Below are 26,893 nucleotides of genomic sequence, written 5' to 3' on the forward strand. Positions count from 1 at the left end.
CAGTGCTCCTCTGCAGACTGAAACTTTGTAATCCAGGTGTTATGCGGCCCCGGTGAACGTGCAGCTGCAGCCCGGGGGTCACACTGCTGATCCCCCGGCTCTGCTGAGCCACGTCGACGTCTTTTTGGGGATCCCAAATGGTGATGATGGAAGCACGATGGTTGTTGTCAGCAAGTTGGCGCATTGCGAATTTACAGCTGCCACGTCCTGACCACACACACACACACACACACTTCTCTATGTGTGTCGGACAGGATGCATGAGCAGCATCCCGTCTATTGACAACATGCTCTGCCACACTGAGCTTCTGTTTGTGGGTGATTACAGAGAATATTTATCAGAGTTGACGAGAGGAAATGAATATGAACGCATAAAACTGTTAGAGGACAAGAGGAAACCCCGAAATCGTTCAGTCAACGCGGCAATTAACGGCGTTTGGACAATTGCAGGTGGCAGCAGGTCCGCGTCAAGGTAACCATACGTAACCTGCGTAACACAGGAAATGGGGAGATGTCTTCAAAATAAAGGCACAACAGAATATGTTTTTAGAGATTATTTAAAATTGATAACGGCAGTCATCCTAACTGTAAATTTATCAGATTAAACAATAAAAAATTAGTTTCTGGGGCGGAGTAATTAATAAGATTGGTTAAAATTGGGTAGCTCTTTGCATTTGAGTTTAACCTGACTTTGATTGTAATAACAGAAAACTCTCTCAAAACATTCTCCACTAAAACAATTAAACAATTAGATGCATTAGAAATAGCATCCAAATATTTGGCTTAATAAAATTCTGAAAGGGTTTATGTTTTTTTTTTAATTATTATTATTATTGTGTGTTACAGTTTTTCTATTTGTCTTTTGTTTTTGTTTTGTTTTTTGCTTTTCATATAAATCCTATCTATAAAAATCGCAGCCATATTCATTGCGTGTTACGATAGTTCAGGTTTCTTATATTGAATTTACTTGTCTGAAAGAGTCATCCTATTATTATAAAATTCTTAAGACTGTGTATGGTAATGATGTATTTACATCAGTAGTCCTAGCAGTCGTAATAGCAGTAGTATATTGGAATACTCCATTCTTATAAGAACATTTTAACAATCAATCAGTAATAATAATAAATAAATAAATAAATAATAAATAATATCAAACATGTTTATGCTCGCGCTGCTATAGTATGTAAACCAACAGGCGTTTATTTTGAAACACCCGACGAGAAGTGCTGTTATATCGTCGTGACCTTGACAGCTGCTGTCCAGACGGGGAGGAGGGAGAGAGAGAGAGGGAGAGAGGAGGGAGAGAGAGAGGAGGGAGAGGGAGGGAGGAGGGAGGCGGCAGGGACACTGTAACCTGCAGGAGGACTCACATGGTCCTGCAGCAGCGGAGCACAGACCACCGGGACCTCCCCAAACCTCCTTTACACACAGCTCACCTCCATTCTTTATCTTCTTCTTCTTCTTTAAAGAAAAAAAAATACTCCGGTTTTTTTTTCGTTTTTTTTCCCGCCTCGCATCCTTCCCTCCCGCAGCCCAGTGTCGGTCGGACTCGGGCCGGTTTTAAAGCAGCGAACATGGCTCGGGAGAACGGAGACACCGGCAGAGGAGAGACGTGGAAGAAACAAGTCGACGACATCAAGAAGATTTTTGATTTCAAAGAAGTGCTCGGCACGTAAGTACACTTGAACCTCACACACCTCCATGCCGCCTGTGTGACAGCCCACTGTACATGCGGGGCTCCATACTTATTACAGTTATACTTATTACTTATTGACAGCACTACAGTGTTTCATAATTTCATATAGACAGTCAAACTTTTGAATGTCTGACCTGTGTGCTCATCGCTCACTGATGTACGTGAACGTTACTTTGAGCTAACAGTACGTTTACACTGTCTATGGCATGATGCGTTCAGGTGCTGCAGCTCATTAGGTAATGTTTTTAATTCTGATCTTATTATTTATTAGTTTATTTGTTTATTTTTAATAAGTTGAGCTATTCTATAATATTTCCACGTTCCTTATGGTAACTTGGAGGTACGTGTACCACCCGGCTTGTGTCACTTTTTTGTGGTGAAATAACTTATATTGTGCTTTTACACAGCATTGTTGTTGAGTCCTTGGTTTAGTGGGCACATTTAGATTTTAATACCTGTCATATTCATGCAAAATGACTCCATGCTGTGGTGTTTATGTTGGGAGCTCCTATGTTTATTATTCCATAATGAATTTATGGCACGTTCACTGACCCTCTGAGCCTTTCTTTTGATGTCTAATGTCATGTGCTGCTCCTGAGGTTTGAATGTGGCCTGCTGTGCTCTGTGTGTCTTATACAAAGATGTAGGATGACTGTGGAGCCTAAACGTAAGCTCCTAATAATTCATTGGCTTTTTTTTGGTTCATCCTGTCATATTTCCCAGCGATGACAGCCAGGCTTTAACACTCACTGTCTTTCTCCTTCATAAATAAGATTTTACTCTCCAGCTCCATGTTAGGACATTTCCTCTCTTCCTCTTCCTCTTCCTCGTCCCATCTCTCCTCATTCAAACAGCAGCAGCACACGAGTTGATACCCCCCCCACCACCCTCCCTCAAAGCGTCTAGTCTGCCGCCGACCCCCCCTCTGTTTTCCCCCGCTGTGAATATGAGCTGTTTGGACGGCGGCCTGGAGGGGGACACACTGCCTCATACAGATTGGGATTAACAGTGCAGAGATTAGCAAACACCCCCCCCCTCAACAGAGGGAAGTTCACTCATGTTGTGTGCCGGCTTGGGGGTTGTTCACTCCAAAACACACTCTGAAATTTGGACCGGATGTGAAAACACACACGCTTAGGACGTAGAATGGTACGGGGGACTCAGTGATCCGAGTCTGCCACGTCACAGCCACACATTAACCAGAGCTGCTGACGGGTCTTTGAACCTGACACATCAGCAGAAAAGAGGAAGGGGGCGATGAATGTGTGTGTGTGTGTGTGTGTGTGTGTGTGTGTGTGTGTGTGTGTGTGTGTGAGAGAGAGAGAGAGAGAGAGAGAGTAGGAAGAAGAAGAGAGGTGGTAGCGGTGACTCAGCGTGTGACGAGGTGAACAGAGCGGGGATGGAACCAGACGTAAAAATGTTGTTGTTGTCCGAACCCGGCCGGCGTTGGGTTCAGGTGTGGCAGCACATGTGGAGGGAAATACAAAGCCTTCAGACGTGTGTGTGTGTGTGTGTGTGTGTGTGTGTGTGTGTGTGTGTTGTACATGTACAGGAGACTCTCCTCGGCGTCTTGTTACAAATCCCCTGGTGTGCATTCTGTGTGCGTCCCTGTTGCTCACTGTTCAATAATTTAATCCCAACAGGAGTGTGTTCTTTGTGCATGTGTGTGTGGCCACCTCAGGTAGGACACAGCGCTCAGCAGGAGGCAGCGCAGAGAGAACGAGAGGAAGAGGAGGAGGAGAGACTCTTAGGCTACAGGTCGGGGACTAAGTGGACAAAAGGAGCCAAGTAGCTCTGCACAAGACAAAGCGTGTGTGTGTGTGTGTGTGTGTGTGTGTGTGTGTGTGTGTGAGATAGAGACAGAAAGTAAAGTGGTTGCCGTGATGGTGATGCATTGTGGGAATGTCACTGTGCCATCTAGGCCACTCTGCCCTTAATTGATGCTCCATTTCCCTGCTGCTGGCACTGTTCTCTTCACTGTTTCTGGGACTGCAAAGCCTCCTCCTCCTCCTTTCTTCTCCTCCTCCTCCTCCTCCTTCCTTTATGTCTCTCTGTACCTCCCTCCGTGTCTGCAGCGCTGTCATCCGTGTCCCTGCATTAAACTCGGACAGTGTTCCTTGCAGGTTTTTGAAGTTTCTCTCCTTTCATCCCTGTTATAAATAACGTCTCATAAATAGAACAAAAAGACGGTTGTTTGCTATGTGACAAACTGCATCAGTGGACTGCTGCTTTTAACAGTGTGTGTGTGTGTTTTAGGTGCCTGTGTGTGTGTGTTTCTAAACTTCACAGAGAGAGATCTAACCACACTGGAGTGATATCTGAATACTCCCAGTATGTCGGCAGGCTTATCCTCTGCTCGTCTCTCCATCTGTTCCGCCCTCTCCTCTTTTTCTGCCAGTTTTTCTTCTCTCCAGTTCTTCCATCGGCCGGCTGAACTCTGATTGGTTGCTGTTTTTGTTGTCTGCTGATGTTGCTGCAGTGAGCCAGGTTGTTGTCATCGACGGCGTTAGTAATGTCATCAGCCGGCCTGTCGGCGAGGATTGCTGATGTGGCTGACAGCAGCTGCGTTGTTTGCTGCTGCTGATGTCTGCGCACCGCTGATGTGTTGTCCACATTTGTCGACCTTGACTATTCGTTGCTGCTCTTGTGTTGTTGTCAAAATGTTTGCACGGATCTCTACGTGGATGAAGGCACACCTGCTGCTCCTCCCAGCCAAACCTACTACACACCATGACATCAACTGGCAATCAATCAATGTCTCACTCCTACCAGGGTAGCAACAAACTTAGGAGTCATGATCGATGACCGCCTAACCTTCTCTGATCACGTTGCCTCGGTCACACAGTCTTTGCACTTTACAATATAAGAAGAATCAGGCCTTACCTGACACAAGCTGTGGTCATCTCACCACTCGATGACTGTAACGCCCTCCTGACGGGCCTCCCAGCCAACATGCTCAAACCCTTCCAGATGATGGAGAACATGTCCATGCACCTGGTTTTCAATCACGTCACCCTGCCGCTCAGCGAGCTCCTTGCTAATGCTCGCGTACATACCCCGTTGTTGACATCATCGCTGACGTTGGTACTTTTTGTCCGTCTTCTAGTTTTAGACAAGCGGAGGCTCTCGGCACACATTAACGCAGAAAATGCTGAACTCAGTTTGGCATCTTCTTCGGCGCTACTAAATTTGAGCTGCAGTCATGTCACACAACCCGCCCACACACACACACACGCACGAGCCTGACACACACAATGAGCAGGACATTTAAAAGCAGCCGAGGGGAAAAGCCACGTTTGGCTCTTTGTACGCGCAACAAATACAACACAGCTGTTGGGACTTTCCTCATCACTAAATGTATTTAATGTGGAATTGTGTGTGTGTGTGTGTGTGTGTGTGTGTGTGTGTAGAGGGGGAGGAGCACCATCCATCAGTGCACAGACTGACATGTGTATCAGACCCCTGAGTATTAATGATCATAAACTTTAGTCCATTATCGGATCAGCATTCTATTTTAAGCCTGCCGGCGACCACATCCAGCTTATAACGGCCCCGTGCTCAAAGCCTGTTGTCTCTGTGTCTGTGTGACACACAGGGCTCCGTCATCCCTCAGCCGTGTGTTCATGTTCATGTATGTAAACACAGCCACGTGGTCAATAGTCATACAGACATTAAATATAGACGAGGGAATGAAAGCACACTGCCAAGAATTTGACATTTTTGTCTTGCAGCCATTTCACTTTGTCACTTTATTACAGCAGTGTTTTCCTCATGGGGTACCATTAAAAAGTCATATTTTTCCTCAAGCTTAGCTCTATACATGACAAACACTTCACACTTGCCATTTTTGTCCAGGGCAACTTGCCTCGATGTCCTGCTGGGGCTCCGTTTTTGTCAGTCATGGCAGCGACACAAAATGTTGCTTCTTCCTGATCTATTAGACGACAGCTCCTTCAGGAAAGATGGAGAGCTACACAGAGCGCACTGACAAAAAACAAGATGACTCTGCATGATCTGCAGATGCAGATGAGGTCTGTGAACTTCGCAGGGACACAAAACCAGTGCAGGTGCCGTGGGGGCAGCTGAGGAAACAGGACACTCGACTGTAATGCTCCAGAGTAGAGGATTTAGTTTCAGGCCCGTTGCGCAATCCTAAAGAGTCTCGACAACAACATCTGCTCTTCGAGGGGGAAATCAGGGCCACGGCCTGCTGGGAGACTAATGTTGCTCGTTATGATGAAGTTAGCGGTTGGTAGGGTGACCATATTTTGGTGATCAAGGACGACAGGGTGCTGCGGGGTCAGCTGAGTCGCAGCGACGTGAGCAGCGTTGTTTGTTGTCTTCCTGCGGGGTGTTTGGCTCGCAAAACATCATTAGAAGTCAAAAGGAGATATTATATGGTAATTTGTGCCTGAATAAGCTTGTTGCAGCGATGCTCTCTGCAGAGAGGAGCCGCAGTAAAAAAAATTCTATTGTGCTCTAACGTGCCTAAATCTGACAAGAAAATAGTGAGATTTATGTGTTTGTATATGCAATATGCTACAGGAGGTCAACCTTAAAGCTGCACTAAGCACTATTTATAGTGATAGTTATATATTATATATATATTTATATATATATATATATAGTTATAGTTATATGAACAACTGAAAAAGCTATGTTGTATACTCTGAAACTTGTCACTTCACAACAAAACCACAGAGAATTATCAACATTGTGTGTCTTGCAGCTCGTTGTTTTGGTTTTCTGGCTCGCACCTTTAATGTGTTGTTTCAGTCCCGTGGCACTAACCAGCCTTGTTTTTTCCAGTCAGCCATTTTCAGTGAGACACCCCCCCCGAAAGCCAGACCAGACCACCAAACTGCGAACTGATCACGTCAGCAACTAGCCAGTGTACACTGGAGCATTTAGCGGCTGAACAGCCGAACTGGAGACGAAAACAAAAGGAGGTTGAATATTACATTCACAGCTGTCACATGACCTACTCCGTATCTACTCCATAAAAAACAGGCAATATTCCGCTAACACATTCATAACAATAATATGTCAGTGTTGTGTTTATAGCACTGTAGCAGCCAAAACGTGCGTATATGGTTTGCGTTGTTTTATTTGTGTCGCTTCACTTACTGCTGATTGGCACACAAGGTGTGGTTGTGTTCGACAAAGAGGCTCCAATATGTTCTGTCGACCATCTCATGACTTAATGAGTGCGTTATCACGTCATATCGTCTAGTTTCAACCTGTTTAGTTCGTCACCATATGCCAGTTTCAGTTTGTTGTCATTATTTCAGTTAATAAACATAAAATTTACTTTTTTCTGTGAATTTGTTTTTGAGTCTACTCAGCCTCTTAGCTGCCTTTTTGAATGGATAGTTGCCGCTAAAAGCACAATTAAAGAAAACAGTTTCAGATTTGATTTATGTGTTTCTCATGTTCCAGTTTTATGGCTGAATAAGCAACAATAAAGGTTAAAGTTCAGAGGAAAACATCCCTTAGTATTATCTATTTGTTCTTTTGTGCTTGATAAATCCTGAAAGCATCAACTGCATGAAATAACCAAAACAGTTTTGACCTCTGTGTTCATGTAAGAGCCAGTTACCTGTAGTACCAGATTTGAAATCCTGGTCTGTAGACATGACTGGTTTCTTATTAGTTGCTTTTGAGCAATATTCCCAGTAAATCTGTGGATTCACACCGAGGTCATGTCCTCTGTATTGTTTCTGGGAACTGGAGGGTGAAGAGAGCTTTGAATCAGCATCATTTCTCATGAACTCGACGGAAATGGGAGAATGAATAAATAAAAACGGATCTTTTATAATCTTTAGAATAATGTTTTGGTGACTTGTGATGTCTTTGTTGGGCTGTCTTGTGGGTATTCTGTGTTATTTCCTAAAGCCTGGTTAACCACGCTTCCTGGGAAACAAGCGTTGTGTATTTTGACAGAATAAAAGCAGCGAGAGACGAGCACGTCAAAGCAGCTGTGCAAACCTTTAAGCGAAAGAGAAAAGGATGGTCTCCTTCTGAGGCCTGTGGTCAGAGATGAAATGCGACTGTGAGGCAGAACAGAGCAGTCTCGGTTTCCTGAATAAATCAAGATTAAAGATCTGTCAGCGAGTGCTGTGGTTACCCTCAGGGAAACGCTCTCAGACTGCTTCATGTGTTGGAATTACGCCACTCGCAGATTAACTCTGAACTACGTTACCTGCATATCCTGTTAGAATCACTCAAACACAGCCAGCCAAACGCCCTTCGGTCTGCAAACCATAACAGTGATTATCTTAAGTGTCACACTGTATGACACATCTGGCTTTCAGGTCGACGCTTAATTCATTCTCACATTTCCCGTGATTCATTTCATCACAGCAGAGGCACATAACACGCAGGAACGCAGGAACTTCTTGTGCTCGGAGAAGCACACAGAGAGCTACACATCCAATAAATCAATCCCTGTTTAACCAGGCAGACAGGAAGAAGATATTTATTTACATTGAGATCTTATTTTGAATATTATTTTGAAAGAAAACTGAACAGTAAAGCGTGATGCAACACCAACTGACAGCTCTTTGTGCAGAGTGGCAGCCTCTACCTGAACAGAGAGACAAGTCGGAACAAGCAGCTTAGCATATTCTCCCTTGAGGCTCCGCTGCTTCTGACGGTGGCGGTGCAAAAATCTACAAAATCCTGGCGCAGAGGAGGATGAAGAAGAGGAAGAGGAAGAGATAACGGAGTGGAGAAGAGGAACTGTAATGAAAAGCAATGAGGCGGGGAATAGAAGCACATATATAAGCCTGAGGGGGGTGGCCCCCGGGTCCCCTTGGGGTGCCCCGGTTCACCGCTAAATGATAAATATGTCGGAAAATGATTTTTCAATCAGGCTTAATGATTTGCTTCCACCATCTGCTGTCACCAGAAACTCTGAAAGAACAGCACTCTTCTTCACTCCTGTTTTGTACAATGCTGTGACCCTTCGTGTAAAAAGCAAGAAGCTATGTAGATGCTTACAACCTGCACAATAAACCGCTGCAGCGTTAGGCTCACCTGAGAGAGGATGTGGGGCACTGTTCAGAGTGAATCATCAGTCACACTGTCTCAGCCTGGTCTGTCTCCATCTCCTCTCTCTCTCTCTCTCTCTGTTAGGCTTTGTCCTCTGCAGTAACACGAACATCCGAGCTCTCCCTTTTTTTTTCTCCTCTCATTCTCTACGCTCGTCCCCTGTCGAGGCAGCGAGCGAGCGAGAGACCAGGTTGCACGGCTGTGATTGATTTTCAGAGCGAGACGAGAAAACTTTGCAAAAAAGGAGATCCATTCGACCCGGTCCAGTGATGGAGCGTTGAATAGAAATGTGGGTTATCGCCATAATGCAATCTTTAAGCCAGGAACTTTATATCAGTTTGATCTCATTCACCGAGATGTATGTGGGGGGTTCCTGATAGATTCAGCCTGTAGGCCTGTTATTAATGTGGATACATGGTCATGTAGGTGCATGTTTGAGCATCATCTCTGGGGTGTTCAGGCTCCAAGGCGCTGACCATGTAGATGTAGTGTGAACACAACATCTGCTGAAGAACTGACACTGTATGGGTTGTGTGTTGGTTGACTCTAATCTGATCTTATACAATGGGCATAGATGGCCATGAGCATCATCTCTGACCATCTGAAAGTCTCCATGATGTTTCAGCTACAGACTGATCTGTGTTTGGATTGATCACGGTTGTAATCATTCCGTGAAGATAGATAGCTGTTGGGTACGCTTGTGCAGATTGGTGATCGGATCACGCTGTATATCAGTGACTGATAGGACAATTGACGATTGGTTTTCCTACACCGATCTGAAGATGAACATACTATCAGAGCTAGGATATTACACAAGTCATCTCTAGAATCTGCACCCTGCTGCGCAATTAGAGATGAGTCGGGTGGAGCAGCATGCTCGCCCGCTGAGCCCCGAGAAGAGTTTGCCGTCTCTTTTCCATCAATCTGACACCCCACATCACTGACATCGGTTTTGTCCTCCACAGGACCCGTCCTGTTAGAGTAGGGTTGGCTCAGTTTTTGGTTTTGCCGGTCCAGTCTACAAACTTGAACCAGCATGATTTTGTGCAAGACGACTGAACCAGAATTCTCCTTTACAAGACAGTCTGGTGAATTAAAAAGAGACGAGAAGCAGCGCTCAGCGATTGCTACAATCCTGTCTGCAGCTTATGTAGTGTTGGTGTGACGGCACAGCTGGGCGGACGTTGGTGCACGGTTAGCGGCGTCTTCATGGTAAGTCGCTAACTAGTTTGTGAATAGCATTGCTGAAAAAGTTCATAATCGGTGAGCCCATCATTTTCCCTATAACTGTAATATAACTGTAAACATAACTCTTATGTCATATCAACATCTGTTTGCCACATTCACAGTGGCTGTGTCTAACAGACTTGAACATTTGTGCAGATCATCCCTGCAGAAACCCCCAAATCAACAAATCTTTGCCACCATCAGCTTCTGAGTCACATTTTATATTAATTTAAATACAATAAAGTGTCTTGACGCATGCTCTAATTAGTAACCGTGTCCAGAGCTTCTTGTTTTCATTTAACATGAACATCTAACAATGACCTTTTTGGGCTTTATCCTATAGCAGTCCAGCAGATCCAGATCAGTGCAACAACATGTACCCAAATAATATTTGGCATAATATTTATCAGGCGCGTAGCAAGTTGCCGTGGAAACAGCTAGCCGTTGCCAGATCAGATTGTGAATGATCGCCGGCGTTAATGGAAGCAGCGCCGCAGCAGCTCCACTGCTGGCCAGCACACACACACTCCGTCTTCTGGACAGGTAATTTAGGGTAGACTACACACACACACACACACACACACACACAGAAAACACACACCCAAAGATACACGAAAAAGAGGCGACACACACACACACACACACATAAACACAGATATATGAGCCAAGTAAGAAAAATGCAACACAGGGACACACACACACTGTCTGAATATGTCTGAGAATCACTGCACATGCGCACACACTCATACTCATACACTCATCTGTGCCTTGTAGTTTTTTTTCTGTATTACAGCAGACCTACTTTCACTGAGTCCCACTACTGTACTTCAGATCAGTGTGTGTATGTGTGCGCGGCTGTTTATCTGCCGCAACTTGACCCAGTTACACTCAAGTCGTCCTTGAGCAGAACATAATGCTACACACACACACACACACACACACACACACACACACTAATCTTGTAGTGCCAAAGTTTTAAAATGAGTGAGTGAGAGAGGCCGTGTCTTACAGTTGATGTTGCATTACCATTTGGTCCCACCCAGCTCTGTATGTTGATGTGTGTGTGAGAAAGTGTTGCATGCGTCATCAGTCTAGTCAGAGCAGCACTGCTATGTGGCAGTACTGTCTAGCTTTCAGTAATTTGTCTAAAAGCCACTCGAGCTCCACACACACACACACACACACACACACACACACACACACACAGGTACATGTAGTCAGATCTCGTACAGATGTGCGTTTCATCATTTGACTTGTACGTCGTTGCAATGACATCATTGTGACATAAATGTTAATCATCCACATTTTGCCTGTGGTGGAGAAAACCATCTGTACCTCACCTGCAGTGACGCAAATTAAAGAATTTCTAGTGGGCGGAAAGGAGAGATGACTGAATGTACACCCTTACTCGAGAGTTCCATCTGAGCTTTGACTGAAACTGAAACTCCTACAGTAACATCAACAAGTCTAAATAAGTTGTTCTGAACATTTAACAGAGCATCACTGATAGATGATTTGTGTGGTAAAGGAAAAACTCGCTCGCTACTTAGCCCCTCCTCTCAATATGCTCACACACACACACACAGAAAAGCAGCACATAGTCTGCTAGAAAAGAAGCTACAGCCAATGAGTTTGGATCTATCCAAAAGTATCACGTATCCACTTAGGAACTCTTTGAACTCGTTAATAAACGTTTCATGTGGATTTGTTTAAACCGTTAAAACCGCTTTGTTTGATGGTTTTTATCACTGACAGTATAAGGAATGGACGGCGTATCGTGATGGTGTATTGTGATGGTGTATCGTGATGGTGTATCGTGATGTCATCCACAGGTTTGTGGAGAGCCGTTTGAAGCTCAGTGTGGTGGCTCTGGATACCACTATAATCAAAAAATCCGTAAAGACGTGGAGCTGGGGTGGGCTGAAAGTGTCCATGCTGTTAATTCTGCATAACTTTACACCTTAATATAATCTGAACAAGTGAGTTGTATATAAATTTACCCTCAGTACAGTTGTCATGAATGGGGAAATTAGCTATAGAGACCAAAACAGTTTTTTGTACCAGGCTGTAAACATGTTTATTTCTGCTGTGAAGTTGGACATTTTGACATGGGGACTTATGGAGACCGACTCGTTCTGTAGACAGCCTCAAGTGGACGTTTGAGGAGCTGCAGTTTTTGGCACTACCGCATCGGCTTTCACTTGCTTGGGTTTTATGTGCAGGACTATTTCTTGACCGGGTGCAGTGACTTCCTGAGCTCTCAGCTGGTTGTTTGGCAGCATCATCGTGACCATAAGTGAAACAGATCATACACATGACCTGCCACAATAACCAGAACAAAAACCATGTGACTGACTGCAACACCTAATTTTACCCGAGCAACCTGTTTATATGTGCCGAATGCTGCTCAGTAGATTTGTATGAAACTCTCAACACTATTTAAACATTTCACTCACAACTGTCGAGAGGTACTGGCTTCTGATTAACCCATGGAATGACACCACCTTTAGCTCCCAGCTACATTCACATTTCAGTCATGTAGCGTCCTACCCGCTGCTGTTCATGATAAGCCAGCTTGCCTTATTCTCAAGGCCAGCCGCACCCTGAGCAACCTTCTGCTGTTTACACAGCTCCCTCGCTATGTTTGTGTATCTCAGTCTATGCCATCGTGACGTGAGCAGTGATTCAATGAATCTGTAGTCCATTGTACTGAATAACTGTTATGTTGAACCACCTGTTCTCTTATGTGTCGTCTGGGTGTGACGGTGGGATACTGGGTTAGATTTGTGTGTGTCAATGAGATATGGCAGAAGTATGAGCGTGTGTGTGTGTGTGTGTGTGTGTGTTAGTAATGGAAATTATAGAGAAGCCAGAGCTTGACTGCAATAAAAACTCCACACCAACGTTATCTTTAAATATTTGCAGTCGGCCTGTTTACACTGAAACAAGCCATATAATAGAGGCAGTTTTATCATATATGTGGAAAGCAAACATGTAGGTCTCCATTACAGAGAAGGATTTGTTTGTTAATTAGTAATTTCCATGTGTAACAACCAGACTGGAAACAAAGAGCGACATCCAACAGCTTGTTGTGGTGAAGCTGTAGAGCTCTTCAGCAAGCCGCTCATTCATGCTCTCATTGAAAGGCCTGTGATGGTTTGGTTAGGTGGTATTATACTGGAAATATAATTTAGCAAAGGAAATACAGAAGATTCAGAACATCCTCCATGAACATTACTGCGCTAAAGTTTTTTCCGAAAACTGTCCTTAGTTCAAATAATTCACATCAGGGATTGATGGTTTTTAGGCGGAAAGGGCTCTGTTCCGAGAATCTGAGTAGCAAGCGAGGGGGTCTGCTGGGAGAACTAATCCTCGCTTAATAAACACATATATGAGAATGTTAAATCTCAGTTAAAGGTCAGGCTATAATAGCTGTGCTGTACACCTGCATGAATATGATCAGACATCACTAGCCAGCCGTGAATGAAAAGTGCAAGAGTGACTTTAGCTGCACAAACCGGAGGATTCACATATCCGTTGTACATTTTGGACATTGGATTGAGGGTAGTGAGTGTAAATAACAGTCAAAGGAAGACCTGGCTGCCTCCGTCACTTGACAACAAAGGAGTCAGGGGAAGCTGATATGTTGGCCCCCTGCCTCGGAACCAGACTCCACTCTGTCAAGGCGGAAACATTTTGAACGGGCTCCATCTCAGGCAAATATAATGATGTTTGCCGCACCGCATGTGATACATGTAGACAAAATACCCAGCAGGTAATAATGTGTGGCAGTACAGTCGTTTTCCCGCCTTCTGTGGCTTCTCAAGTACAAAACAGTACACATCAAGTCTTAAATCTATAGGTAGTCAGATTCCATTTCTTCTTTCCCATCTCCTGACAAGTCCAATTTTACTGTTCTCATCTCTACTTCCACACCAGGTATTAGTGCCATGGACCTCCAGCGTGGCCTTCATCGTGTTCGGTCATGTCTTTAAAAAAAAAAAAAAGAGTGAGAAAATGATATTTCTCTCTCTCTCTTTCTCTTTCTCCCTCCTCTCTGTGTCCCTCTGTATGTCTCTGTCACTCAGCGTGCTTCTTGTTAGATGGGCTGTTTGCTGTCACTGCAGCCACAATTGATGCTGATGGTCTGCATGTGTGTGTGTGAGGGGAACCTCCAAGGTCACAGGAGACAAACTGCTGAGTCACCGTCACCTATTGCTCTGTCATCGAAACAGCTTCAAACCCAGCATTCATCGATCCTACTCGTCACACTCTGACCTTCACCTGTACCTGCACGTTCTGCTAGTGTAGCAGCTTCAGCTGTCGCTTTAAGTTTGTGCTGGAGCGAATGTTTCTGCTCGTCTAGAAACATGTGACAAAATAATATTGCACATTTGTAATAATACTACACAGAACAGCCCCAGTTTCACTTTCAACAGTAAGTTAAGACATTTAGCATCTCTTTATGAGCTTGTCTGCTAGCTACTCCCACCAGCTACAGTGCACTTTGTACTTACACCAGTAGTCCTGCAGAAATGTTATAATCAACTTTAGCTCCATGCACCCATCCTGACAGGAATATCTGAATATCTCAACAAAGTTTGTGAGACCAGTGAACCAAAACAGTGAAAACGTGGGTCGAAAAAAAACAAAACAATGAGCTAAAACAGGCTAAAATGCTGCGCTGGGCTGACGGGAACCGCAGGATTGGCTCATATTTGTGTTGATTTGCAACTACAAGCAACTCCTTTCACATTACGAATATTTGTTTGATCCATTGTTGATATGAAAACTGTTGATAGTGTAGCTTTAAATTCAATTTCAAGAGAGCAGAGGGAGTGTTGGCCCTGTTGCACATGCTCGCACATCCTGACATTTAGAGCAAAGGTGTGACAAAAACGAATCCCTCTAGTTCTGCTGCATCACACCGGCTAATTCTTTGTTGTCCCTGTGAGGCGTAATGTTGTCGGGCAGGTTGTCAATCATTTCTGTATTTTTCTTTCATTTCTTGATCCTCTTTTGTCAATATGTAGTTCCTTTTTGTAAACATTAAAACGGCCATGCCCCAAAGCTGCTTTACATTTACAAATGTGCAATCCTGCACACACACACACACACACACACACACAGTCCCTCCCATTCATAGGCAGTATCGGTTTGCCCAGAGTCCATTCACATCCTCGCACATATAGGATGAAGCTGTTTCCATGGCGATTAATGTAAACAGAAGCGACATCCCAGTTGTGGTCAGGCCTGTTGCCATGGCAAATCCATACCTCATAGGTTTGCATTTAGTGTGTGTCTGTGCCATGTGAACACACAACGGAGACAGGAAGCATCATCTTTCTTTTTTTTCCTATGCAGTCACTCCCTTTTTCCACTGAACTGTGCGTGTCATCTTCTGCCACTCCTGAATTCTGCTTCTCCTGTCAGTCCATCAGGCTTTGCCGTGCGTATGTTTAAAAAAACAATTTTGCCAAGACGTCTCAGAATAATTAGCTGGAGCAAGTAACTGAAACAATCCTTTAAATCAGAATCTAAATCAGTGAAAACATACTGTATGCACTGCACTACATGTTACCTGCTGCCTTATACATCATCTTCAAACACTGAAATCGAACTCGAACCGAGGGTCTAAGGACAGAGGGAGTCACTCCCTGTACAGATTGTAAAGCCCTCTGAGGCAAATGTACTTTGTGACTTTGGGCTATACAAATAAAATTGATTTGATTTGATTTGATTTGAAAGGATCACTGTGTAGGATTTAGTGGCATCTAGCAGTGTAGTGTCATGTCACGGCGTTTGCGTGATTTCTCCTATAGGTTTTCGAAGCAACGCTTTGCAGCTGAAAATATGCCGCCATGTTGGCTGTACTGCCTTTTTGGCAAAGACATGGATCATCAGCAGACCTGAGGCATCTGTAATGGCACCTACCTGTCAATCAAAGCAGACATGCTGTTAATTCTGCATAGTTTTAGCCCTTAATATAATGTGAACAACTGACTTCTATAATAACCCTCAGTACAGTTGTCATGAACGGAGGAATTAGCTTAGGACATTTTAACATGGGGACTTGGACATGGAGGTTGAAATGTTCTGTGGCCAGCCTCAAGTGGACAGTGTTCTGCATTGGCTTTATTTCCCAGCCTCGAATGTTGCTGCTTGGTCGGATTGCAACCCCCTCCACTCAGCCTCCTGTTCCGAGAGTGAAGGAGGTGGCCACGAAAACGCACCCCAAAAAAATTACTTTTGGTCCGTTATGGGCTACTGTAGAAACAGCGCCCTTTTGGAAATCGACCCCAGCGTCAGCATCTTTCCAGTGAAAATATGATACCTCACATCCCATATAAGTTCATTCTGCCTGTGTTTTGATGACATTCAGTGTCCAGACAAGCATTTTTGTGTTGAAGCTCTATTTTGGTGTACTCCGAACTCTCTGTTTGGACTCATGATCTGTATCTCAGCTCTGTGTATACACAGCTGAGACCTCAGCATGTCTTTGACTTGAATCTGCACTAATTCATGTTTGTATCATCAGTGGTGTTTTGAAGTCATCTCGTCCTGCATGCATCGGTCCATGTTTTCCTCTTAATGTTTCATTTTGTCCTACAGAGCTCTGCATGCATTGGGCCATCTGCTGCGGTATTGCTGCTGGACTGGAGCCCATTCTTCACACCCATATGGACAATGGCTTGGATTACAATGTCTTGAGCTTTTAGACCAAATTCTGCTTGACGCGTGTGTTTTGTGGATTCTTTTTTTTTTGGTCTTAATTGCACAGAAGCCTGTGCAGGCATTTTCTCTCCGCACTGCCTCTCTCTCTCTCTCTCTCTCTCTCTCTCTCTCTCTCTCTCTCGTCTTCATCTCCTTCTGTCGGAGCCACAGTGAGAATATAGACTATAATTGGCACTTAATTGCTGCCGTGGCAACAGTGCTATTTAAGCCTACGCACTCTGCAACAAAGGCATATAGCGCGCGTGCACGCACACACTCATAATAAAAAGAGGAGGGAAGACACATGAGGATGGAAAGAGGCTCTTAGCTCTCTTTCCCTCGTTTCACTGCAAACACAAGTGTCTATGTTTTTTTTTGTTTTTTTTACATGTAGTTTGGATTGTGAGCTTTTGATGAAACCTGTGTGTGTGTGTGTGTGTGTGTGTGTGTGTGTGTGTGTGTGTGTGTGTGTGCGCGCGCTCCTGTTTTTCAGCCTCATTGCGGTTACACAGCAGCCGTATCAAAATCGGTACCCATCACGCCTTGCCTCCCGTTGCCATAGTGATTCATATCAGGGGTTTTCCACCTGCAGGTCAGAAAGCTCCAACAGGTCCTGAGATCATTTTGGAGATGAAATTAAAGTTCCATCTGTTTTGATCTCTTTGCCGCTTTTGGATTTGACTCTTTAAACTGAGCAGCTCACTTACTAGAACTCTAGTGGTGCAGTAAACATGAGCAGTCAGGCAGTTTTGGCAGATTAGCTACTGCTGTATTTTAGAGGCCAAACTAAAGTGAGCACACCCATGATGTTATTCACAATCACTCATTGCCACTGGAAAACCATGACGCCTTAATTCAACTGGAAGCTGCAGTGTTACAGAGTTGTGTCTGAAAATGCCTGCCAGGTTTTGTTAACCTGCTCAGACTTGGTCAGATTTATTTTAGCTTTTTTTTTTTCCAAGGTGACCTCGATCTGCTCCGCACTGCTTGATGTGGTCACGTCTTCTGTCAAAAACAGACCCGCCGCATAATCTCCGGAGCAGAGAGACGCTTCTGGGACACAGAAACGTGCCGCAGCCACCGACAGTAGAAAGAATGGACGTTGTATCTCAGAGCTCAGAGTGTGTCTCCGTGTTGGCAGTCCTGCATCCACAAACCTCCCAGATAATCTATAAGTTGGCAAAGACGTGGATCATCGGTGGAGCTGAGGGCTGAATGACCCCTGGTTGGCGGCACCTACCTGTCAATCAAAGAGGCCACACTGTTAATTATACATAACAGTGAAACATGTTTGAAACATGTATGATCATGTTTATACTTGTGCATGTCGCCCGGTTATTTTTATTTTTTCTTGTATTGGATGAATCTCCAAATCCCTCTTTGCCACACTGTGTGTCAATCTCACAGACGACACACTGTCTGTTCTCTAGTGATTTATTGAAGCTACCACATGACACGTTTACACACGGGATGAATTACAGATGAATATATTCAGTGTCGCAGTGCTTCATACACATTTATGTGTTATAGTAGTGGGCTATGTCATGTTTTGTTAATGTTGCTACGACAACTTGGCTTCAATGAATCCCCAACCTTCCTCCCGCCACCAAGTTCACCTGCCTGCCAACGTGTAAAGACTCCTTTCCACACACACACCGCAACACAGAGAGTCTCCTGATAGTGTGGCTCCAAGAAGGAAGCCTAAAATGTGAGAGAACAAGAGGATGAAGGATGACACGGCGCTGAAACCAATAATTGTAAGGACTGTTAGTCGTGCCTTGTAATCGGCCAATTTGAGCTTAATTAACCTAATTCTATACAATAAGTGCGACAAAGTCTCAGCACTGCTGAGGCCGTGCCTGCTGGGAAGTGGATGCTGCTTCAGAGGAAATGTGTCCATCTGAGAGCCAAATGGCCCGTGCCCAAAACTGAAGCGAGAGGTCTTTCTCCACCTTATCCCTCTGTCTCCATCACCGTCGCTGTCTGGTCCTAATCATTTTTATTTCTTATTCCCCAGCATTCAATTTTCTCTCTTTTTCGTTTTCCTTGTATCTTTTTCTCATTTACAGCCTATCAACTACCGCCACACCTCCACCTGTGTGTGTGTGTCATCGGCATCGAGACAGTGACAGACAATCCGAGCAGATTACTTTGTATTCAAAGCACATGAAAATAACAGTGCACGTGCGTCAGTCTGTGTGTGTGTGTGTGTGTGTGTGTGCGTGGCAATGACGATAGTTTGGCGATGGATAATTGTCCTTGTCCATGCTCTGTCATTATCAGGCCTTCTGCTGCGTGTGTGTGTGTGTGTGTGTGTGTGTGTGTGAGTGTGTGAGTCCATTCACAGGCTACCGCTTCAGCTTTGATTAAACCGCTAATTATTGATCGGGCAGGAGCGAATCTACCGAGCTGACATTATCCCTTTCTGCGTGTGTGTGTGTGTGTGTGTGTGTGTGTGTGTGTGTGTGTGTTTGAGATATTCATCCAGAAAGCTAACCGGCTCTTTCCCCCTCAGCTGCCAACACTTTATGTCATGCAGCTCCCATTCTCATCCGTCAAATCGATGTTTTTTGACACTCTCCTTTATTTCCCTTTAATAAACGGTGCCGTTCATACCCACTTCTATTGAGAGTTCAGATCAATGTTATTCCAGCCCAAATGAAACTTGTAAATTTCAGATCCCCGCGCATGAAAGCCCTCCGGATGGAAATCTTTTTGGAAAGATTGTGGCATTGTTAAGAAGCTGATTAAATTGCAGCGTGAAGTGGATCCAGGATCAGCGTTCCCCAAACAACTGAATAATAGGGATTTAACAAAGGGCCGCAGATTAGATTGCACAGGGAGAGGGTGTTTGTGTATGAGCCGGGCTCTTGTGAGAGGCGCGCTAACATTTTGCTCTTAATGAATTAACGCAATTACCGCACACCATTAATGCCATGTCACAGCCTCGATTTATGTCAACTCCACGGTACCTGAGCACTTTGCGAGCCAACAGGAGGGCTTTAATGGACTTTCTGACTCACTGTGTTTATGTCGGTTTGTTGGTACGCCTGTGAAATCATGCTAATTAGACAAAAGCTTGAGCTCAATCATCGGGTTACATTATTTATAAAATGGATGCACGCCTCCTCTCTAATTCGGCAGGTGAAGTGAGTAAAAGGTTTATCAGACAGCAAAACACTGCCAGAGCTCGTGTGCACTCGCATACATTTGATTGGCCGTTGCCGCTCATTGTAGTCACATGATGTTGAAGCTTTTCTTTTTTTTTTTTGCTGGATTCCTCTGCACTGTCTTATTGAAATGAATGAGGAGGTTGATCATGCTGGAACTGGAATGATTTTTCCATCAATTGATTAGTTGACCAGCAAACCATTTCAATAATCAATTAGTCGTTTAGGTCATTTTTAATTGAAAAACGTGAGGATCTGCTGCTTGACTCTGTTACATGTTACATGAAACTGAATATATTTGTCTACTGTGTTCACAAAATGAAGCACTGACAAATACTAAACTGTATATACAAAGTGTATTGAGACCCTGATAATCCAATGATTAATTATTAAATACAGGCATTGCACTTAGAAAAGTGGGTGATGGATAAAGTATCTCATGTCCTCAGACTTATTATCCTGTAGTAGTTTTGGTCCGTGGAGAGCAGCGGCAACTGAACAGTCTGTGACAGCAGTGGGCACAAAAGACCTGCGGTAGCGTTTCCTTCTCACGTTGCAGACAGAGCAGTCTGTCACCGAGCGAGCGACCTGCAGCACACAGAGTTTCATGTTGGGGGTGGAAGGCGGCCCTCCTAGATTCTTGTTTCACGTCCGACATGGTGGACAACACCCAGGTCAGTCTGTTGGAAAAAAAAACACGACATTCCCTTCAGTCTTGTTCGAGTACATCAGCTATTAGCTAATGAGTGAGCTAATTAGTCCAGCCAGTGAACTAATTGTGGGTGGGAACATGCTCTCTTCACTCAAGCAAAGTCAAGTATAGTTGTTGTTAAAGCGAGTTCTTTCACATCCCAACTTGTGTTTTTCTTTCTTTGCCTCTATAATGGATTTCTCTGCGTGAGACTTTGATGGTGGCACACAAATCAAATCAAACTTCTTCATGTCATTATATTTTGCAGCGTAAATTGTGAGTCAGACTCAGATTTAGAAGCTGGTACATGAAATAAACAAAGACACACACAGGTAGATGATCAGAGTTTAGTCCATGAATCCACCTGGATAGTCTCTGCTTCAGAGACATTTCAGGCTACCTGTGGAGGTTTGACCGTTCTGAGTGTCTGATTGGCTTGCAGAGCATGACGCCGGGCTCCGTTTTCCCAAAACTTGCATCTGGGTCAACCTCTCTCCCGCACGCCGGTGCGTTTTTTTTGTTGACCCCCCTGCATTGTGGACCGCCAGTGCAGAAACGGACAACCCTCCGCTGAAATAAATGGAAACGGATCCTGTGTGAATCCAGCCTAAAACCGGAACATTTGTGTAAAATTGACGAAACGTTTGAGAGGTTCTCAACTGTGCAGCAGCAGCTGGAAATCGAACACACGCTGTTTTTAGCAACTCTGCCTCGTTTCCAGGTGGATTTTTCTTTTTGCTTTAAAACAGAAGAATGTGATGAGTGAACAACTTTTTTAGGCTGAGTATATTTTCAGCGTGACATTGAGAATCACTGATGGCTGCTGTCAGTCTCCATGTTAAATGTGTCACTGTCACCTTGTCAGCCTATTCTAGTCTCTCCATTTCTATCTCTGTCTTACAATGTGTGTGTGCACGCGTGTGTGTGTGTGTGTGTGCGTGTGCGTGTGTGTGTGTGTGAGACAGACGCTGTTGGGTATGTGCTTGACGGAGGAGCACGAGCACGCACGGCTGCTGCCAATACATTTCCTCCTCTTTCGACGCACTGGCAGAGGCAGTGGAGCTCAACTGACACAATTACACAGGTTCATACAGGAGGAAATGCAATCATTGTTGCCGCGGGTAACGGCAAGCGGGGACTACCAGCCAGTCAAGCCCCCGGCACACACACACTCACACACCAAACACTGCCCAGTTTGTGAACTCAGCTGCCAGATGTTACACAAGCCGCCTTCCTCCAATCGAATGAACCCCACAGGTCCCGTTTTGTGTGTGTGTGTGTTTGTGAAGCAGCGATTAGCTTATTTATTAGATCCATTTTGCCTACACACACACACACACACACACACACACTCTTGCCTGCTCTCTCCTGACCATTTTCCTCATTTCAATACAGTTCATTCAGACAAAATATTCAGCATGAATGAACAGTGTGTGTGTGTGTGTGTGTGTGTGTCACTGCAAATGATGCACAAATCTTTTCTTTACTGACGCTGTAATCCATTTTTATTGCCCTCATTTGCATTACCATAACTGCTAACTGGAGATCATCCACATTTAGTTGTCAGTCACATCAGAGTTGATCAACATAATTTTTCCTCTAAACCTGTTGTGATTGTGGCTCTCAGAGAAGGAAAGCTGCAGTTCATGAGGCAAGACAAATTAAAGGAACATAAAGTTAAAGTGTTGAGACGCCGCTCGCCTGCAGAAAAGATTTAGCGCTCTTTGAAATAGCTGTGACGCTGTGGATTCTTTCTCATCGTGACGAAAAATCAACCCTGCGGTTAAAGAAGCTGCACTACCAATACTGAATGTCGTCTGTGAGCGTTTATCCATTTTTCGTGTTGGAAACAGTTGTTCGTTGTTGTGAGCTGTCCACTGTCAGGATGCCTTGGGTTGAGTCTGTCAGTCAATCAGTGGCTGAGTTTCTTACTGGGTGGAATGGAATAACACGTGTGACAAAATAAATCAAAATCAGACGGTAATGAGCTCAGCCCTGCAGTAGGCGCCGCGGTTCTCATCGCAGCCTTAACCCCAGGTTGGCATTTTATGATGGTATTTGTTGTGGAGAGTGCTGTCTTAACATGCCGGTGCAGAAACATCTGTACAGCAGTCGTTTCATTTAGTTAACATCTAGTCATGGTGAGAGCCAGGGTTGGAAGGTTTGGATGTGAGTTTTAAAACTGAATGAAGATTGATTTAAGAACAAAATTGCTTTTATGTATATATAAGAACTCTGATGTTATTCTTTCATATTTGTTAGATGTTGTTTTAACATTTAGTAGAGCGACAATTCCACCTTCTTTGAGGTGGGAAAAAGCACAATACCAACCATAGAATAGAAGTTGCCACCGAAGGAACCACATGTGGCTGTGGTCCCTGAATAACCACAGATGGTAAAGATGACACCTTGAGATCAACTTCATGGAAGACAAAAATGCAGAGATCATCAAACTCGAAAGTGAGCAACTAAGAGAAATGCTCCAAACTCAGAGATTTCTGCAAGCTGAAGCAGATACAAAATACGAGACCAAGACCCTTCAGCTAGAAAATATCTGACGCAGAGACCCCTGAAAAAAGAGTTCTCTGTAAAGTATCCAAGCTGGAGGAAGCTGAGAGTCATCAGAAGGAAGTAGAATCTTCCATGACCCATCTGAGAGAAGAAAACTCCAGACTGTTGGCTGCACTGGTCAGGACAGAGCAGGGCATAAAGCAGGAGACAATCCAGTGGGAGGAGGAAAGATCCAATCTGATGCAAAGTATAAATGAGCAACAACAGGCAGGAGAGATCACCAGAAATCAATCAAATGAAGGAATGAGAATACAAATGAGAAATGGGGATAGGAAAAATAATTAGTAAATAATATCACATATTTTTGTCCATGAATGTATAAGTCAATAGTTGTTCTTCTGTTTCATAATGAATTATTTCACACCTCCAAATGAAATCCTGGATTTCTGAAAAACATCTCAACAAAAGCAAGTGCAGCTGCAATCTGCCCACCTGTGATGATTAATAGGCCGTGCAGCTGCACCACTGGTGTGAGATAGAGCTTAAGCTAACCATTTGTCTCTAATGCAATGGGACAAACGTTTGTTTGTACTATTTAGTATAACCGGCATTGTCTATTTACTCTCTGTCTGCTGTAAGAATGCTGGGATTATTGGGAAAGGGGTTTTCGTGCAGATTGAGGCTGTTTGGGAGCTTATGCAACACAATGTATTCCTGTGTGTCTCATTCATACTTATAGGTTATGAATGGAAAGCTGTGTGTGTGTGACGTCACCGAAACCCACAGCAGCCATTATCAGTGCACACAGGTGTCTGTCGTGTCAGATGTCAGTCCACTTTGATCGCCAGGGGCAACTGACAGTGCGATCGCTCGTCGCTGCAAAAGATGTGTGGAGCGTGAGGTGGGAGACAAAGAGAGAAGATGGCAGGGGGGTGAGAGAGGAGGAGGAGGAGGAGGAGGAGGAAGTGTAGGTGAGAAGAAGAATGGGATTCTTGCAGAGAGGTGTGAGAAAAACACTGGGAGGAAGGACTGCAGGAGAGGCAGCTGGATAACGCTTTCTCTGCGCGTTTTTTACCGCTGCTGTGGTACGCCGGTGTTCGGCCTTGTGGCAGATGGGTGGCTTGTCAAATGTGCTTCGCTCTAAGAGGCTCAAGGGCTTCGTGCACGGCGGCACTCACATATTGATGCGAAAAAAAGGGCTCATTCACAACAGCCATGAATGAAAACCTCTGCGAGGAGGAGGAGGAGGAGGAGGAAGGTGTATGAAGGTTTTAGCGTGGTGTTCGACTGCATGAGAAGCAGCCTGGTGTGAAATTCATTTTCCAAGCACGCAGGTGTGGAAGATGGAGAGATGGAAATTAATTTATGAGTTGAGACTTGACTGATTTAAGGCCTTAACAAATACTAGAATGAAATGTTTAATCAACAGAACAGAACAAGGTCGGTAGAGCAGATTTAAAACATAGCAGGACTGTCCATCAACACTTTCTTCTATATTGCTCCCATGTGTAGTTTCACATTCTACCTCATAAACTCGACTGCTGTTGACAGTTTTCTTTGTTCTTTGTTACAGTTCTAATAATGACCTTTACTTAGTTGTAAAGGGCTTCACTTGAATAGGACAGAGAGATTACAGCCATGCTAGCAGGTCTGTAAGGCTGGACTGCGGCACAGCTGTAGCTAAATGCTAACAAGCTTACAGTGACAATACTAGCATGCTGATGTTTAGCAGGTGTAATCTTGACCGTGGTCAAGATGTCATTAGTGTTGCAGGTATTTGTTGTGATAAGTCCACTTGTCATCTATTACATCTATGACATCCTCCAAAGGTTTCATTTGAAGCTCAGAACCTGTGGCTCGAGCCATCGCCATGTTGGTAGTACTGCCTCCTCCGCGGACGGGCCAAATAAAGCCTGGGTGTTCTAATTAGCCATCTGCAACGGCATCTGACTGTCATTAAAAGATGTCACGCTGTTAATTCTGCATAACTTTAAGCCTTACTATAATCTGAACAGGTGAGTTGTATATAAATTCAACCTCAGTACAGTTGTCATGAACGGGGAAATTAGCTACAGAGACTAAAACAGTTTTTTGTACCAGGCTGTAAACATGTTTATTTCTGCTGTGAATGGACATTTGAACATGAGGACTAAGCCAGCCTCAAGTGGACGTTCAAGGAACTGCAGTCTTTGACACTTCTGCATTGTCAATGGCTCTAGATGAAATGTCAAAGGAAACCAATGATCCACTTCCTGTCAAATTCAATTCAATTCAAATTCATCTAATAGGGCTGTTAGCATGTCTGTTAGAACCCTCACAGACTCCGTAGTTCCCCTCATCTCTACTGACCATTTTAGCTCCTTTCAGCTAATTCTTTTGGTTCTATGGCCCACAGCAGCAGACAGTAAAGTCAGCAGCTAGCTGGTGAACATAGTGGAGCATTTTCTAAAGAGCCAGATTTTTCCCCCAGGAGTTGGTAGAGACCAAAAAACAGAGCTAAAAGGAGAGTGAATATTGAACTTGAAAACACTCTGGATGAATGTTAATGTTGTAAATGGGCAGTGTTGTGTCAATAGTTTGCTCCTCTGCCCTCAAGTGTGCTTTACAAAGAGATCTAAAAGATGATACTGACTCAACCAGTCTTGTTTTCTCCGGCACGTCTTTCTACAGCTTTATTGCCCTGAATGCACAGTTTCTGTCCCCTTTGGGACTAGACCAGATGAGAAAAAAGTCCTCTGGCTGACAATTTGAAGGCTTATACAAGCTCATATGGGAGGAAAGGTCAGAAGTATTGCAAGCAGCCAGCCCATGAAGCTCCTAAATTCAACATTATTGCACATTTAGCAGGTCTCACAACGTTATAAATTTGGATTTGTGTCAGCTGAAGGTATCCTGAGTGTTGCAGAGAAAGAGATGACAGAGGAGGAGAAAGAAGGAGGGGAGAGAAACAGAGAGAGAGGCGAGATAAGGATAGAGATGTTTACTCTAATGTGGCATCGGTGAAGCTGAAGGCAGATCGACACGGGAGTCATCACGCGGTTCAGGCAGATTAATTCGCAATAGGCTCATCGTCATTCATCACCCTGCTTGTCTTCCTGACGCACATAAACACACATACACCCGTCCAAGAAGTGAAAGATATGGCTGAATTTAAATTTCCAATTATTTTGCCTAATATTACTGCCGGGATTATTATTAAGGATCATCAGCTTTTATGGTGCGAGAAACCGAAATTTGAAATGATTTCCAAGCGTAGCAGTCAAAGTGAATAAATAAAACCAATGCTAATGTTCTGATGTTACACTTGGCAGATCCAATCACATTACCAATGCAGTGTAATTTTCTGCATATTAAGACTACCAGAGACCTGTACCTGTTGTAAATGGGATCTCAAAGGCAAAATAACTGAATTTACATGGTGTTAAATCTGAAGTTACATTAACTCTGCTTTTCATTTAGTTCTCCTTGTGTTTGCTATGTTTAATCTGCAGCAATGGTTATTTTCAGTTCTTTAAAGGGCCACTCTGAGTACAGTCGTCCCTCGCTATAATGCGGTTCACTTTTCACGGATTCGCTGTTTCGCAGATTTTTTTAGTGTAATTTTGCATGCTTTTTTGTACTGTACAGTATGAACGCGCATTGTGTTCTGCTTCCTAAATTGGCTAAGGGAGAACCACACAAGTGTTCTGCGTCCTGATTAACTAAGGGAGTACTGTACAAAATGCGTGTAAAAAGGTGTATGAAAGTGTGTGGTTAGTGGTTTTACGGCCTTAAAACATGTATAATAATTATAAAACTTACTTCGCGGATTTTGTTTATTGCAGGTTATTTT

General features: G+C 44.1%; 1 protein-coding gene across 1 annotated transcript in view; it reads left to right on the forward strand.

The window, feature by feature from the left end:
- Positions 1-1,288: 1,288 nt before the first annotated feature.
- camk1da (calcium/calmodulin-dependent protein kinase 1Da) overlaps positions 1,289-26,893 on the forward strand; it is a 58,837-nt gene continuing 33,232 nt past the window's right edge. Inside the window, exon 1 of the mRNA XM_010745432.3 lies at positions 1,289-1,671. Within this exon, the coding sequence (XP_010743734.3) occupies positions 1,370-1,671 (302 nt within the window). The 5' untranslated portion in view covers positions 1,289-1,369. The remainder of the gene's footprint in view (positions 1,672-26,893) is intronic.

Source organism: Larimichthys crocea, chromosome XII, assembly GCF_000972845.2.
Source record: "Larimichthys crocea isolate SSNF chromosome XII, L_crocea_2.0, whole genome shotgun sequence".
In the NCBI taxonomy this organism is placed as follows: domain Eukaryota; kingdom Metazoa; phylum Chordata; class Actinopteri; family Sciaenidae; genus Larimichthys; species Larimichthys crocea.